Below are 16867 nucleotides of genomic sequence, written 5' to 3'. Positions count from 1 at the left end.
CAGAATCATCGTGAAAAGTCATTTAGACCATTTGAACCTCATGAGTAGCACCGTTTTTATTTTTTTTAACGTTTTTTTTTTTTTAATTTATTTTTGAGACAGGGAGAGACAGAGCACGAACAGGGGAGGGTCAGAGAAAGAGGGAGACGCAGAATCTGAAACAGGCTCCAGGCTCCGAGCTGTCAGCACAGAGCCCGACGCGAGGCTCGAACTCATGGACCGTGAGATCATGACTTGAGCCGAAGTCGGCCGCTTAACCGACTGAGCCACCCAGGCGCCCCAATGAGTCGGACTGTTTTTAGAGCAAACATTTGAGGGTCTGTGATATGGTGTTTTCTTCTTACGTGAACAATGCCTCCTTTGTGTGAACTCATGGGTACTTTCCAAGCTGCTAGTGTCCTAATTAGGAGAGCTGACATGTCCTTCCCCTTTAGCATAATACTAAGTCCCGGCAAATTACGAGTGCTCTATTGAGAGCCCGCTAAACAAAACAATGGTATTAAGTGATGTTCGCAGGACGGAGCTGTGGCAACACAGGAGTCCGTGATACCAGAGTGAGAGAGAGCCCCACCCTCAGACCCGTTGCAGCTGTCCTGGACGGAGCCTGTATTTAAGGGGGACATGGTCATTTACATCACAAATCACATTCTCTGAGGGCTAACGAGGGGAGTAATGAGGCTTGAGATCCAGAGTGTGTTGTCCACACAGACCTCCCCCTAAGCACCCAACTGAGTTTTTGCGCAGCAGTGCTGGGTCAAATGACGGGCCCCCTTCCCCCCACCCCTGGACCCAGCGTTCACACACATCTTCCTTGTCCTTCTTACTGCCACAGGGCTTTATCCGGACTCTGCTTCGGTCTTCCAAAGGATTCAGAAGGAATCCAGTCCCATGACAGACCAGAGAGGCCAACGTTTCCCGTTTCAAAATTTAAACCCCGCAGAATTCTCTGCTCCACGTAGCTGTTGAGGAAAGGAGGGCGTTTCACTTGAGCACAGGGCTAGTTGAGACTTTCATGGGCCCATAAAGGAAAAACGCATTAAATAGGTTTTAAGATAATGACATGAGGGGCGCCTGGGTGGCTCGGTCAGTTGAGCATCCGATTCTTGGTTTCGGCTCAGGTCATGATCTCACGGTTTGTGGGTTCAAGCCTCGCATCGGGCTCTGTGCTGACAGTGCAGAGTCGGCCCGGGATTCCCTGTCTCTCTCTCTCTCTCTCTCTCTCTCTCTCTCTCTCTCTCTCTCTCTCTCTCTCTCCTCTTCCTCCTCCCTGCTTGTGCTCTCTCTCTCTCTCTCTCTCAAAAATAACTAAACATTAAAAAAAAAAAGAAGATAATGGCATGTTACACAAGAACCTAAAATATGTGAACACACTAAGATTCTATTTCACCACCGTGTTGCTACACGTGTGCACATGACCTCCAACCCCAAGGGTTTATGTTTTTCTTTCTGATTTACAAGAAATTAAGGCACTTTTTGTGCGCCCCCTGAAAAGGCCTGAGGCAGTGTGCGTGATGGCTAACTAGTCCTGGAGGTGAGGGGCTACCATACTCCTCACCCACCTCTGTATTTCTGAGCCCTTCCCTGAGGCTTTGGGACACGATCAATATCTGTTGAATTGAAACCTGAATCCGCCATTGCTTAGCATAGTAAAGCCCTCCGCGTACCCGTTGAATCGAGTCACACAGGAAAACAGAGCCATACGACACATTTCTTTCAAGGAGAGTTTTATTTTAAGTTTGCATGGGCATTAGAACAAGGTTCTCAGAACCCTTTACCAGATGCCATCGCTTTACAGGTGGCATTCTTCAGGGGCAGACCTGACACCGGACCCACATCTTTTCTCTGCTCTCCTCTGTGCGTCCTTCAGGGCAACCTAATGTCTGTTTCCCTTCTTGAATCCTTCACGACGTAGGGTGGGATTCTGGTTTTCACACGGCGTCACTGACCTTGGAAAACGATGCCTGTCTACACGTTACTGTTTGCTTAGCTTGGCATGTCTATGAAATGCTACGAATGTAGTGATTTTGTTGCGGAAGAATTTGTTGAAACCTTCAAAACCCAGGAAGGTTTGGACATACAAACCTTATGGTACGTAATACCACTGAGATTCTTTGAAAACAAGTAGGCTCGTACAGCTTTGTAAAACCAACAAACACAAAACCAGGTCGTAAAGAAGGCCTGCTTGGTGTTCCCTGAACAAAAGAATTCAAATTTCCTGCCGTACATCCCAAGCAAAACTTTCAGATGGCAAGTGGTCTGAAATCTAAGAATCACCGTTATTATGACTAAACCTGATTTTCAAATACCCTGATTCGTAATAGTGATTTAAGTTATTTTGAGGCAAATATGTGACAGCTCATTTTATTTGTAGAGGTATATGTATCCTTCATTTGCTGCTAACATTGTACAGGTTGAACAACTCTGTACATAAATGTGTATCCACATAATCTGTAAAAGTGCTTTAAATTACTCCATCCTCCAACATACATGCCCACACCATCGAGCGCTGTCTAAAAGTCCACTTGCATGGAGGGTGTTAAACTTTGAATAAACATGATCAGCTGAAAACCTAAGTTCCTAACAGAGGTTTTAAGTAGTTTCTGCCTGGTAACATCAGCAATAATCCTAACACGTTATTAACATGCTAGTGCATTCTTTAACGGTTCCTAAAGTAATACGACAGGTTTTTGGCAATTTCTGGAGTGTGAAATCCACATGAGAAGTTGAGAATGCTGTTTGCTGTCCAGCTTTCCACCACTCAACCGGGGAGAGGAGGAAAACTCACTTGCAGGTTTGAAGGGAAAGAAAACAAACATCAAAATCTAAAATCACGGATGTCAAGAGGAACTAGGACACTATCGCTGATCTTGGAAGTGATTGATGGGGGACGAGTAGAGAGAAGTGTGGCCCACTGTGGGAATGTGGACAGAGCACATTCTTTCCACTCAGCCACGCAGGCTCTAGACTTTCCATGTGGCTGTCCTCTCCTGGAACTGAGCCAACATGAGGCCAGCAGACGGTGCTGAGACCCGTTCACAAAAGACATGACTGGGTAGCCACAGGGACAGCAGCTCCTGTCCACGGACCAGGAAAGGAATCCACGTGATACTGCTGGAGAACGTGTACTGTCTGAACAAGTGATGTAAGCCTTGTCCACCCGGGTGCACTCGTTCCTCAGTGGGGGCTCACACTCAGGACCCTTCTCCAGCTGAGCCACTGTCCGTCCATTGCCTGTGTAGCCTCGTGATGCCTTGTCCCTTAATTATCGATGTCGGAAGAAACAGAATTAGAACAAAGTTGTATGTTTCACTGAGGGCTGGAGGCATAGGGATTTCGTAGCCGTAGGACATGAGAACACAAAACAAAAGGGCTTACATTAACTCCTCTGGTCTCATCAGTAAATCCTGCAACCACGAAACACATCACAGCATCACGTGTGGATCATGGATTGCTTATGAATGCTTTGCCCGCAAATCATCCACGTGCCATGCCAATAATTCTGCATCACGTTGGGACGGATTCCTTTCACTCCAGCCCCCCCACCCTACCCTGAGGTAGCCTTTATTTCAGAATTTCCATTCACTGAAGAATCAGTAAAACCCAAATATAATACTATAAATTATAAAACGGAAATCCCTTCGGGAGAGGTTTGTTTTGGGATTATTGCTCCTGAAGGAAGGATTTCTCACAAAGTCTGTTGAACAATACACATCCATCTGTGAGCCTCTCCTGCTTTTACTTCAAAAGTGATCAGCTTCTAGCTTCCTAGTTTAAGTATCTCAGGTTTCTCAAGGAAAGAAATGAACTGTGAGTATGTAAGTACATCTATCGTGAATAGCATTTGATATGTGTTCTAAATAATACCGATAATAATTGCCTTCCACGAGCCCAACTGCAATTTAGCGTGATGTACTTCATGGCCCTTTGCTCATTGTAAGTTGCATATGTGGAGATTTACTAATTGCTTTTTCAGTGTTATCCCCTTGTTTTGGGGGCTAGGGGAATCATGGCGGCCAACGCACCAGAATGCGAGGCTCCCACAGGGCTGGGGCTGCCCAGTGTCACCCTGGACGTACAGCTAGTGGCTTGCTCTCCTGGCCTGTTTTTCTCGGTCACACTGGCAAGACAGGCCTGACGGTGAGCAACACATCTGAAGCCACGGCTTCCAGACAATGTTGCCCAGTGACAACTGATTGGGGACCGCCTTCAGGGTCTTGGTGTGACGGTCTACTGCCTGCTGCATGGTGTCGAGGACCTCCTGGAACCGGGGCTCGGTCGCTGGCGTCACTGGGTTTCTCTCTGTGGGGTCTCTGGAAATATCAAACAGCAACGGCGGCTGATGGTAGCTGACAGAATGCCCGTGGCAGAAACACACGTGTGTGGAAAAGCAGCCGTTGGCGCCCTCGGGGCTGAACTTGGGCGTGAAGAAGAAGGCCTTCCAGATGGACGTGCCTGTGGTGTACAAGGATAGAGGTTGGTGTGGTGTGGGAAGCATCTCTATGTTCACCACGAATGGGAACGTGCACAGAAACTATGCTGCCAGCATGAGAAGGCTTAGTCAGGGATGAAATGCCATAGCCAGAAAGATGAATAAGAAAGCAACAACACGCGTGAAGGTGCAACTGGCGAGAAAAAGGTAACATTAAGAGAATGACAGCTTCTATGAGGCCAGTGGACATGGGACCATGGCATTTTCTTCCTACTGAAAAACATCTCTCTCCCTCTCTCTTTCTTTTTCCCAATCTCTCCTTCTCTATCTCCCTCCTCTTCCTTTTTCCCAATCCCTAATTCCTTAGGCGATGCTGTGCAAGCAGGAGAAGAAAAAAGCCTATTAATTGAGCTGAGAACTCGGCCAGGACCGTCACTTTGGTCTAATAAACTTTACCGTGCGGAACTGTGCAGCCGGCCCTCAGTAAACACACACTGACCAACAGAGGACAAGCTCCCAGCCCTGCCACCTCTTGCCCTCTGACGTTTTCAGCCCGCAGCCTGTATTTTTGTTTAAAACAGGACCTTCCGGAAGAGGTAGGCTCACTGCTAACATGGACATGAGAGAAAAGTGCTTGCGCACACACATGCACATGCGTGGTTTTTTTTTAATTGCTCACAGCAAATGCTTATTCATGAGTGAAGCCAAGAAGAATTCATAAATGCATTTTAATGCCTTCCTGATAAAACAGTAACATTCCATCTTTGCAATCTTGAAAGGAATACAGGAAGAGACTATAAAGGCTTTCAATACAGAGAAAGACAGATACCATATGGTTTCACTCTTAGGTGGATCCTGAGAAACTTAACAGAAACCCATGGGGGAGGGGAAGGAAAAAAAAAAGAGGTTAGAGTGGAAGAGAGCCAAAGCATAAGAGACTCTTAAAGGGCTGATGGGGGGTGGGAGGGAGGGGAGGGTGGGTGATGGGTATTGAGGAGGGCACCTTTTGGGATGAGCACTGGGTGTTGTATGGAAACCAATTTGACAATAAATTTCATACATGAAAAACACACACACACACACACACACACACACAAATAAAGGAACATTTGGGTGTTGGCCATTAAAAAAAATAAAATAAAATTATGGCCTCCCCAAGGTAAAAATAAATAAATAAATAAATAAACACTAACAAACAAACAAAGAAAAAACCCACTGAGTTAAATGAATTGAAAGTTGTGTGTGCCAAGGTGGAACATACTTGCTAACAGTGAGAGACCCATTTAATGAATATCTGCTAAGGTATAGATTTATGCACAATAAAATTCTGTGTTTGACAGTTTTTTACTAGTCTGCATTTCAAGTTTGTACAAAAAGCTAATAACTGGGCGCCTGGGTGGCACAGTCGGTTAAGCATCCGACTTCAGCCAGGTCACGATCTCCCGGTCCGTGAGTTCGAGCCCCGTGTCAGGCTCTGGGCTGATGGCTCAGAGCCTGGAGCCTGTTTCCGATTCTGTGTCTCCCTCTCTCTCTGCCCCTCCCCCATTCATGCTCTGTCTCTCTCTGTCCCAAAAATAAATAAACGTTGAAAAAAAAAATTCAAAAAGCTAATAATTTTTCTTGGTCAGCCATTCTTCCCAAATGTGTTTCATCAGTGATAAGAACAACAAAAAGAATTCATTCTATGCCTCACCCTTTATAGTTTTCTGTATGCTGTTTTCTGTGTTTGAAATAAAGTTGCTCTTTGGGGAAAAAAAATAAAGGCTTTCATGTGTATATCTATCATAACCAGGTAATCAGAACACACGCACATGCACACGCACACACAGCACCTACTTTAGTCTTACGCTATACCAACGTTTCAGAGAGGCCATCTAGAAGGTCTACTGGATAGCTAAATAAATAGCGTCCAAGGTTTAAAGATGGGGGGAGTAGGGAAGAAAGATGGACGTGGTAAGCAGCACATATTTCGAAGCCCACTTTTAAGCTCACGACATTATGAATATTAAAAAAAAAAAGGATGCGGGGGTGGGGGAAGGCAATTCAGCATTTTCTGCAAGAGCATTGGGCAACATTCAATGCATTAGGAGGCTGTGCTTGGGCCCACCCACAGCTGTCACAAACAACCCGAACTACGTCAGACCTCAGTTAACATTTCATTTTCTCCTTTCTGAGAAAACCTAAGCATATCAAATCAAGAATTAAATGAGCCTGGGGGGCCAGGCTGGGTGGCTCAGTCAAAGTGTCCGACTCTCGATTTTGGCTCAGGTCATGATCTCACAGTTTGTGGGTTTGAGTCCTGTGTTGGGCTGTGTGTGGAGCCTGCTTGGGATTCTCTCTCTCTCTCTCTCTCTCTCTCTCTCTCTCTGTCCCCCCCTGCTCATGCCCTCTCTCTCAAAAATAAATAAACTTAAAAAAAATCCAAATTAGGAGAATTCATTGACCCCACGGTAGGATGGTTAGAGTAGGATGGCTACACAGTTTAAAAATTTAAGTTCTTTCGAAATCAAGTCGTGTTCCATCATACCCCCAGAGACTGCCTTTTTTAGGGAAGAAACCTGATTTACAAATAGTTATGTAAGACTTGTCTGTTTATTCTGAGGAGCTGAGTGCTCATCAAACGTCTTCTGACAGGGCCGTGAAAAGAAAGAGCTTTCCTCGGGTGAAGAAGGGAGCAGATAAAGACAGAATCAGCAGGTACTGACCAACTGGAATCAGGCCCAGGACGAGATCGTCTTGTTTTCCACGATCACTACGGTGTTTTTATGTGCCCCCTCCCCTGCCAGAGAGCCAGAGACATTCCCACGGTGAAGGACAGACCTCTTGATTAATTCCGTTTCATAATTTGCACGTATCGTCGCAACGGTGACTTTTAGGCATTTACTGACCCACCGATCCAAACACAGAATAAACCAACAGAATGAACTGGAAGCAACTGTCCCGAGTGTCCGCGTCATCCTCAAGCAACGCCTGCCCTCAGGTAAGCACGTGCAAGGGAAGGGGAGCCTCTCTGCGGTCTGGAGGAGGGGGAGACCTGGCAACCACAGGGCAAGCGATGTGCGTGTGCTCTAAGGGAATCCGCTCAAAGAGTTGCTCCACACGAGGATACCTCCAGCTTTGGCCTCGTTCTTGCTGCAGGAGGCAGCAGACCACACCTGTGTCAAACCACAGCTGCTCAGCACACCTGCCTTTTAAAGGCCGAGTCAGGGAGACAGGCACACACGGGAGGCTGCAGACCATTTCTGAGCATCCTTACGCTCTCCGGCGGAGTTCTGAAACTCACATGGGTTTCCTTAACATTCTCTACATCAACTCCTCTTTTCCCCCGGTCCTCTGAAGCGTGACAGATTTTCTCTAGAAGCCTTTTCGGCGGCACCAGCCGCAGCCACTTGGAAGGCATCCCGGGTCGGGGTCAGCGGGGCCACGAGTGTTTGGAGACAGAGGTGTGGCGGGAAGCGCCCTGCTCTTGCTACGAATGCAGCAGATTCGGGGAGGGTGTTTCCAATCTGACATTCGAGTCGCGTCTCACTGTGTTTAACACCCTGAGACAAGGCGGGCTCCTGGAACAAATTCATTTTAAGGGCCCCTATTTCCCACTTGCTTTTGAGAGCCGCGCACACGGATTCCATCATTACTGCCTTCGGTCACGCCGGCCCAGATGCTAACTGCAAAACTGACTCAAAGGCTGCTCAGGAAATCTCGGGCGTCCTTGCCCGGGAGCACTGGGGGAATCACTACCGAGCTCGGACTGGTGTAGAATTAAGAATTAATTGTTCTGATTTTTTGCTTGTTTGGTATGCCGTACGGAATACGTGCCTTTTTATTTTCTAACCTGGATTTTAAAACTTTTTGTAAAAAGACAGACGGCTTATTCTCTGTACTGTTTCTTTGGACCATGTTGCATTTGCTCGACTCAGAGCAGTGGGATTGCATATGATTGCACGTAAGCTTACAAGACAGAGATGCCTTTCTGTTATTCACCAGGAACCTGGGAATTGATACCTTCAGAGCTGTCTTTTCAAGGGAAAAGAGCGAATCCCGGGCATGTGATACAATAGGAAGCACATCATGTCACGTTATATGGCTAACCGCTATATTTTGTCCTGTCTTCCAAAATCATTTTGATAGCGTACTTCATGCTGGATTTCTCCATATACTAGAAAAATGTTGTGGTGTTTTAAATATGTTTTTTTTTTCTATCGTTAAGAGTCCACTATCCCCTGAGGAAAGATCGATTTTTCTCACCTTGTAACACATAAATATTTTGACCACAGCAGGGTCTTAAGTCATTTATATCAGAGGTCCCATGACCCAGGGCACCAATTACTAAGTTCTATAGCGAGAACACATGGCAATTCAGTGGGACATTCTCCAGTTACATTCAGAAGGTGCTTAATTCTGCATTGACGGAGGCCAATCTGCTTTCCACGTGCATCTCACTTGACATTAGTATGTTGGTGACGTGCCTTAGTTATGTTAGAGTGCTCCCACTAGATGTTTCTCTGGTGCAGGGGCCAGCATCCTGTGTAGACACCCTCTGTTCTGAGTTCAGAAGCGTTTCCCAGGTGCACCTGGCTGGCTCAGTCAGTACAGCATGTGATTCTTGATCTCGGGGTCCTGAGTTTGAGCCCCACCCCGGGCGGACAGCGTACTTTAAGTAGAAGTGTTTCCTGGTTCTGTGGCTTGTGTACTAGGATTTGCTTTAGTTCCCCCATCCTTTTTCTTGACATTTGCACACAACACTGGGCTTCCAGCCCTAGCTCCGCGGTATCCCAGCTGTGTGATGCTGGCCATGGCTGTGAACCTCTCCGTGTCCACATCTCCCTTTCTGTAAGCTTACGAAAGTACTAGTCCCTGCCTCCTGGCCTTGCTTTGCGGGTTAAGAACCTGTTCCTGTGCATAAGCTCGGAGAACACAGCCGGGTTTGTAGTCAAGACCACATATGAGTGAGCTGTGAATATACACTGGCAGCCAGTCTAAGTGACAACCACCCTGGATTCTGTCCGCTCTTAACATCCGTTCACTGCAATACATGTCTTAAGACACTTTTTCCCCTGCTGAGGATCCTTAAAGAGATCCTCCTGACCCCAAGGCTCCCTCCTACCTGTTCACTGTAGCCTAGACCCTGAATGACTCAGCACTGGAGTAATGGATTACAGGTCCGCCTGCTTCCTGCAGCTGTCTGCACCAGAACTCCACACGAAAATAGGACAACCAACGAGGAAGCAGCTGAGGCCAGGAGCTACTAGTGTCTGCCTCAAATCCAGGCAGGATTTAGAGCAATCCTACTTCCCCCGACCGATGGCTGACTGTCAGAACACAAAACACCCCCCTCGACTAAGCCTCCGGTGTACAGACAAACAAAAAATTGGGGAACGGAAAAATAAACCCCAGTACTGAATGAGTACACCATACAGGCTATGCCTTCCTCCCTGCTCTTGGCCGCTGTACGTTGAAATCCTCCCCATCCTTCAAGGCTCTACAACAATTCCTTCTCCATGGGCCTGTCTGAATCCCAGCCGGATGCGATCAGCGTGTCTCTGTCCCTCTCACCTGTTTTCACTGCACATTCGCCAGCCGTGGACACACTCCATGTCTCTCGCTGCATTCTTCGCTCTCTGAAATCAACAGCTGTATTTCCCCCATCTCTTACGTGCCCGGAACCTAGCACCTTCCATGGAAGGGACGGCCCCTCACCTGTGTTGGGTAAATTAACTGATGAGATGATGATCTGAGCAGGACTGAGAGGGGGAAGAAGCCAACTGCCATCACAAAAGCTGGCGTGGGCAGAGAGAAGGCCCAGCACATTCTACCGTCCCTCCTGGGAACATCCTGCTGGACATTCATGCAGTGCCTAGGAGAGCATGACACAGAACCAGACAGATACGTGAGTGATGCAAATACCTGTATCTTGGTAACAGACACCGAGCGGCCCTAAGGAACGAGCATGGCAAACACTAGTCACCTGAGCCTTCCGGAAAGTCCACCGAGGGACAGGAGAGCAGCTGACAGGGTGGGAGTCAGGAGTGGAGCCAATGAGGGACGACCAGAGCCAATGCCCCCGAAGATGGCTACACGTAGGGAAAAAGATGGCATGGGGGAATCCCAGAAACGGTCCACACTTGGAGGCGTGGAGATGGCCAGATGGTTCAAAGAACTGTCTTAGGTCAACCCATTCCCATGCACGGAGGGGCAGACCCTACAAGCAGACGGTGTTGGCCACGAATCCAACTTTGCTGTCAGCTGTGTTACTGCATGCCAGTCATGTGGCTTCCTACACTCGTGTCTCCCCAGCTATAAATGAGAGAAATTCCTGAAGAGACACAGCTCCCCGTCTCTCAGTCTCCTGCACACAGAAAGTGCTACCTGGGCGCGTGGGCACCACAATGAACCCTCCACTTCCCAGCCTCCTTGGAAGCCAGGTGTGGACAGGTGACCAACTTCTGGCCAGTGGATTTACTTTGGAGCCTCTCCACATCTTGCTTGGGAGAAGACTGACCTGCACCCTTTCCCTCTCATCTTTCCCACCCATTCCTCCTTCCCGCTGCCCCTCGGGGGACCCTATCGTCATTCACCACAAAGACGAAGCTGTTGCATTCTCCAGATGGTGGTGGAGAACGTGGAGTTTGCATCCTGAGACCGCACAGACCACCCGCCTCTGCTCGTCGCTCATGAGATGGACAGAGGAACTTCCCTCCGATGTACATTACTGTTCCTTTTTCTTTCCTGTTCCAGACAAATCTGACACTAATGTCATCAAAATCTCTTAATTATAAGGATTAGAAGAAGTATCCAACACAAAGCGTGTAGCACAGTGTCGAACAGCAGGAGGTAGATGCCAGGGTATATGGTTAGGAAGTATATTTTCATTAAAAAAATTTTTTTAATGTTTATTACTTATTTTTGACACACAGAGAGAGAGAGAGTGTGAGCAGGGGAGAAGCAGAGAGAGAGGGGGAGACACAGAATCTGAAGCAGGCTCCAGGCTCTGAGCTGTGAGCACAGAGCCCGACATGGGGCTCGAATTCACGGACCGTGAGATCATGACCCGAGCCGAAGTCGGTCGCTCAACCGACTGAGCCACCCAGGCACCCCAGGAAGTATGTTCTCAAAAGACAGATCATGGCCACAGACACACAAAGGTGACAAATTGGAAGAATAAAAGATTAACAGGGGACAAAGTATATAACCACCTACAAAACACTTCTGTATAGAAGACGCACAGCCAAGGAAGACACAAATAGTTGATACACAGGATGTGCCTTGCTTAGGACGAACATGTCCCTACAGCAAATACCAGGTGCGACAACAGACAGAACCAAATCAGGACCAACTTCTAGACACGAGCAGGCATACCCAGAGAACTGAGATTCGCCTCGTGCTCAAGTCAGAGAAAAGGGATGCAGGAAACTATAGACCATAAAATAGCAGAAGCCTGTATGCAGGGCGCAAAGGGCAGAAGACAGGACGTCTGGTTAAGATGAGAACAAGCCAGCTTCTGAGCTGAGACCCAAGAATGCGTTTGAACATCTAAACGTTGTGTCTTGGTATTCAAGAAAGAAAATGTAATGTGGACTTATCCCGTCTCCATAAGGAAGTAAGTTTGCATTGTGACAAATTAACCAAAGTCACAGCTGGCACATTTTTCATCCACGGTATTCATGAAATCTAAGGTCAGGCATATGAAACCTTTAGAAGAAAAGTGGATGTCTTTCTAAAGATTTTATTTTTAAGTGATGTCTGCACCCAACACGGGGCTCAAACTCACAACCCCGAGATCAAGAGTCACACGCTCTACCAACTGAGCCAGCCAGGCACCTCCGGACGTCTGTTTTAAAAACTGCCAAATACTGTCTAGTATAAGGTAATGTAAAGTGCCGTGTCAAAGTACACATTTAATGGACTACGTTGAAGAAAATGAAATCCATTTATGAGGTTTTTTTTTTTTTCCCTCCCCATTAAAGGAAATGAACGGCCGGAATGTTCAGCCCATTCCCGAGAGTCTGAGTGCTAATGAGGTAAAATAAATGAAATAAAACTCTCACGGTTTCAGGAAAGCCTTCTCCATCCTCTTATATCACTTGTTCTTCCCAGTTGCCAAAGCAGAGTCCGTGCCTCCCGGGATGCGTCTGCCTGAGCCGTTAGGACTGTGCATTTGCGTCCTGTCCCTCCTGGTGCCCAGAGCTCGTGCGATGTGGCATTGAGGGGAGGCATTCACAGAGGAAAAGGAACCCCTGAGGCCTAAATATCTCCCTGCAATGGTAGCAGTGTATCTACCCACTTGCACCAGGACTCCTGGTCGAGTGCGAGGAGGTTAGTTCAACTACACACAGGTCTGCTCCGCAAAATACTGCCGCCCACGTCCCACGGTGTCAACCCTTAATCCTTCCTTCCTGACCCTTCGGATCCCATTGCCGACAATCAGACAGGGAAGGGGGTCCCACAGAATGACTAACGAAGACGAAAGCCGAGCACAGCTTTGTTGCACTGGGTAACCATCAACCCACGAGACACGAGCAGCCACATGTAGAATATTCTCTCTTTTCTTAGGTGTACTTTAGAGACAAAATGCATTTCTCAACCGTGTGAAAACTTTAGGCAGTCAGCAAAGCAAGCATTTGGCTTTACTCACCATAGTGATGCTATTTTCATTTTAAACTTTATCTCTTCCACAGGCACGCTGAACAGAAAGGAGTTAACAAAATCTGCATGTTCATTACAGAAATTATAATAATAAACAAGATGACGTAACGGAAAAAAAAATAAAGCTTCCTGATCTATTTTGAAAAGAAGGCACCTTTTATTTATTTTTACTTATTTATTTTTTTACATTTATTTATTTTTGAGAGACAGAGCACTAGTGGGGGAGGGGCAGAGAGAGAGAGAGAGAGAGAGAGAGAGAGAGAAAGGGAGGGAGAGGCAGAAGCCAAAGCAGGCTCCAGGCTCTGAGCTGTCAGCACAGAGCCCGACACGGGGCTCGAACTCACGACCCACAAGATCATGACCTGAGCCGAAGTCGGACGCTCAACCGACTGAGCCACCCAGGCATCACAAAGAAGGCACCTTTTAAAAAGTGGGATACAAACACATGATTTTAGAATGAGTTCTGTTATCCTACAGTGTTTTGTTGCGATTTCTTTATAAGATGCCTTTTTTTTTTTCAATCACAAAAAAACTTTCAAACAAACTTGAACGGAAAGGTAGCTCGTGGGGCACTTGCGTGGCTCAGTCGGTTAAGTGTCCGACTCTTGATCTCAGCTCAGGCCATTATCTCATGGTTCATGAGATAGAGCCCTGTGTTGGGCCCTGGGCTGAGAGCACAGACCCTGCTCGGGCTTCTCTCTCCCCCTCTCTCTCCTCCCCTTAAGCTTGCACTCTCTCTCTCTCTCTCAAAATGAAAACAAAAAAACAGTAGCCAGATTTGTGAGGCCCTTTTTGCTCAGCCTCAGGATGACCACATCCCATGCATTTCTCTGTCATCACATGAACTGGGTGTTCAGCCATTAACATGGAGTTTGTATGCTATATTCTTAAGCTTGCAAATCTGAGACAGAACACTTCAGCCAAGGATCTCCTGCTTTCTGAGATAAATTTTGTCCATAAAATCAAGCTGCCATTACACTGAATTTTTAATTCACGTCGATTCACATGCCCCAATTTAAAGCCAAGGCTTTTAATACACGTTGCACAGTATATTTTAATTCAAAATTCCCATTTTAAAGTAAGAAAAGCTAGGCATGTGATAATAATGCTTTTGTGAGTTCTTTTACAATGTAACGGGAGTGATGATATTAGCTCATGATTAAATTATGTCGTTCAACTTGCTGAGACAACTAAATTACAGAATTATTATAATTATGGAATTAGTGAATTATAGAGTAGACATTGCGTGTTAATAGTTGAAAGGGATTTGTGTTTCAAAGGGGTGGAAATGGAATTCTAGCTCTCAGTGGGAAGCTGTGAGAGAGGAAGAAAGCCCGGGTCTGCTGTGCCCACCAATTCCCCGAGTGTAAATACCCCCAGCGCAGCTGAGCTCACGTTAGCAACAGTTTAACAGCTGTGGGGAAGGTTCCCGACCTACCAGGAGCTGGCTGCAGCATGCGCCTGCTGTGACTAAATCCTGATCCTACATTTCTCTTTTCTTCTCTAAAAAGTCTTCTGAGCTCAGGCTGCAACCCTCTTTTCTTTTTTTTTTTTTAATTAACAAAAATTTATTTATTAGAGAGAGAGAGAGAGAGAGAGAGGGAGAGAGAGAAAGGGAGACACGGAATCTGAAGCAGGCTCTAGTTACATACAGTTCCTTCTGCACAGTTGTCTCAACCTGGTGCAGAATGAGGTCAAGGGGTCGGGTTTTTTTAATTGCTTAAGTGTTTATTTATTTTTGAGACAGAGAAAGAGAGAGAGCAAGGGAGGGCAGAGAGAGAGGGGGGGACACAGAACCCGAAGCAGGCTCCAGGCTCTGAGCTGTCAGCACAGAGCCCGAGTGGGGCTCGAACCCACGAATTGTGAGATCATGCCCTGAGCCAAAGTCGGACGCTCAACCGACTGAGCCCCTCAGGCGGCCCTGCAACCCTCTTTTCTTTAAGAATTACGCACCTCGTCCCACCACAGAGTATGGCAATCACTGACAATGTCCCACCAAAGGCATCCGAGCTGATGGAAGCTGATGGAAGCTGACCCACCCAGCTAGCACCAGTTGCCTCTGCTTCCTGTAGTTGACAGGTAACTGCGTGTGGGTGACAGTCCCACCTTCCTCTCCCACCTCCGCCACCGCGGCCTGTGACAGAGCCAGCCACACAGCCTGGTGTCAGGCAGGGAATCTGGTCTGTTTCGCTCCCTGGCAGGTACCATTCTAGCACACTGGATGCCACACAGTAGGTGCTGAAACATACCGGCAGGAGAAGCACATGAACGAGTGAGTAGAGCCCCACAAAGCCGAGTGTGACAGTGCCTGACAACAACCGTCGTTACTGAGTTTCAAGTATCACCTGAGAGGCAAGGGAGAGAGGACTCATAAAATCTATGGCGTGCACACCCCTGGGCTGGACGGATGCCTCAGGCGCTGGAGCGCCGTGATCCCCACTTTTCTGTTATCGGTTCAGCCTTTCAGGAAGTGCACGGGAGGAAATGTCACCCGCGTGTGTGTCTGGGCAGCAAATTCCATGCCAGGGCCAGCCGCCTATCACAACGTGGGTCTTGTTTTTCTCACTTCCTCCTATTTTCTGTCTCTCTCTGTCCCTTGTGTCTTTCCTCCTCCACAGAGTGTTTCTGCAGACCCTGATCCAATCTGTTCCTTCCGGTCTCTGCCCGGGGCTGGGGGTGGGGGTGGCGGTGGGGGTCGGGGGCTGGCGCTATGTATACACACTTCTCCAAGGTTCGGGACACGATAGGCGCTTCCTCACAGAAACCTCGTTCTCTATGTGTCTTGCAGGCTCCGCATACCAAGAGGTGGGAAGGAGGAGACCTCTCATTCACTGCAGGTCTCAGACCTCCACGTGTCCCTTAATCTAAAAGAGCCCCTGTGTCCATGCCGAGATTTGGAATCAGGGACACGGCGACGGGACAAACAGAACCCTCCCAGGTCGAGAATCCTAAACTCGTGTTTCTCTCTTACTTATCTTCCAGAAAACGTCGCAAGGAAGCGGCCCGGCCTTCCAGTGGACACTGTGAAGGGTAAACCTGCTGTTGTCTCTGTGGCTAAGGGAAGGCTTGCAATTTTCGACTTGAAAAATCAGGAAGAGGCTGTTCTTTGAATAAGCATTCGGTAAACGGGCTGGGTGAGCAGGTGCGGAGTGCGTGGTGGTGATAACCGGTGTGGAAAGCGCCCCAGCTCAGGAATGAGCCGTCAGCTGGGAGGTCCCCGCAGAGTGTAGCCTCCAGGGACAGGACCCAAGGGACAACAGAGCAATGGGAGTTTTCCTTCGTCTCTGAACGTGAAACGGGTAGCCTGCCCTCAACACCCACCCGCTGCATGTACAATCCTAGCACAGTCGCCAGCTTTCCAGGCTCCGCGCATCTTAGGGCTGCGAACATCACTGTGATTCAAAGATTAAACACATGGAGAAACACCTGAAGCCCGTCCCTGCACGGAGGACCACCGCTCTGCTCTTGCACGCCTGCTACAAACACAGCTCAAAAACCGCCATCGGAAAACCCAAATTCTATCCCATTTCGGGTACAGGGCACGCTTTTTAAACGACACCCAGTTTGGCACGTACGCAGTGACATTGAAGCATTTGAACTGCGCTTTTAAAGACCTAAATCCAGCTCATGATCCGCCATCTCCGAGGCTTTGGAGAGACTGTCGCGTGACCATCTCAACGCCACTCTGCATGAGAGCGTGAAGCTACCAAGCGCTCGACGGCAGGCATGGGGGGAGGGGGTTGTTTCAGCGGGGCTTTGGGGGGGCACTGAGAAGGCCAGAGAAGGAGAGTCCTC

General features: G+C 47.9%; 1 protein-coding gene across 5 annotated transcripts in view; it reads right to left on the bottom strand.

Moving 5' to 3' along the window:
• Nucleotides 1-1366: 1366 nt before the first annotated feature.
• Nucleotides 1367-16867, bottom strand: part of STS (steroid sulfatase) — a 160414-nt gene continuing 144913 nt past the window's right edge. For 3 of the 5 annotated variants that reach the window (XM_027050618.2, XM_027050619.2, XM_027050620.2), the window contains exon 11: nucleotides 1373-4452. In XM_027050618.2, coding sequence (XP_026906419.1) covers nucleotides 4079-4452 — 374 coding nt within the window. In that variant the 3' untranslated portion in view covers nucleotides 1373-4078. Of the gene's footprint in view, nucleotides 4453-16867 lie in introns of all 5 variants that reach the window. The other 2 variants (XM_053202037.1, XM_053202036.1) reach the window with 2 other exon arrangements.

The sequence above is a fragment of the Acinonyx jubatus genome, chromosome X (genome assembly GCF_027475565.1).
Source record: "Acinonyx jubatus isolate Ajub_Pintada_27869175 chromosome X, VMU_Ajub_asm_v1.0, whole genome shotgun sequence".
Classification (NCBI taxonomy): Eukaryota; Metazoa; Chordata; class Mammalia; order Carnivora; family Felidae; genus Acinonyx; species Acinonyx jubatus.
This window is presented reverse-complemented; position numbering and strand designations above follow the sequence as displayed.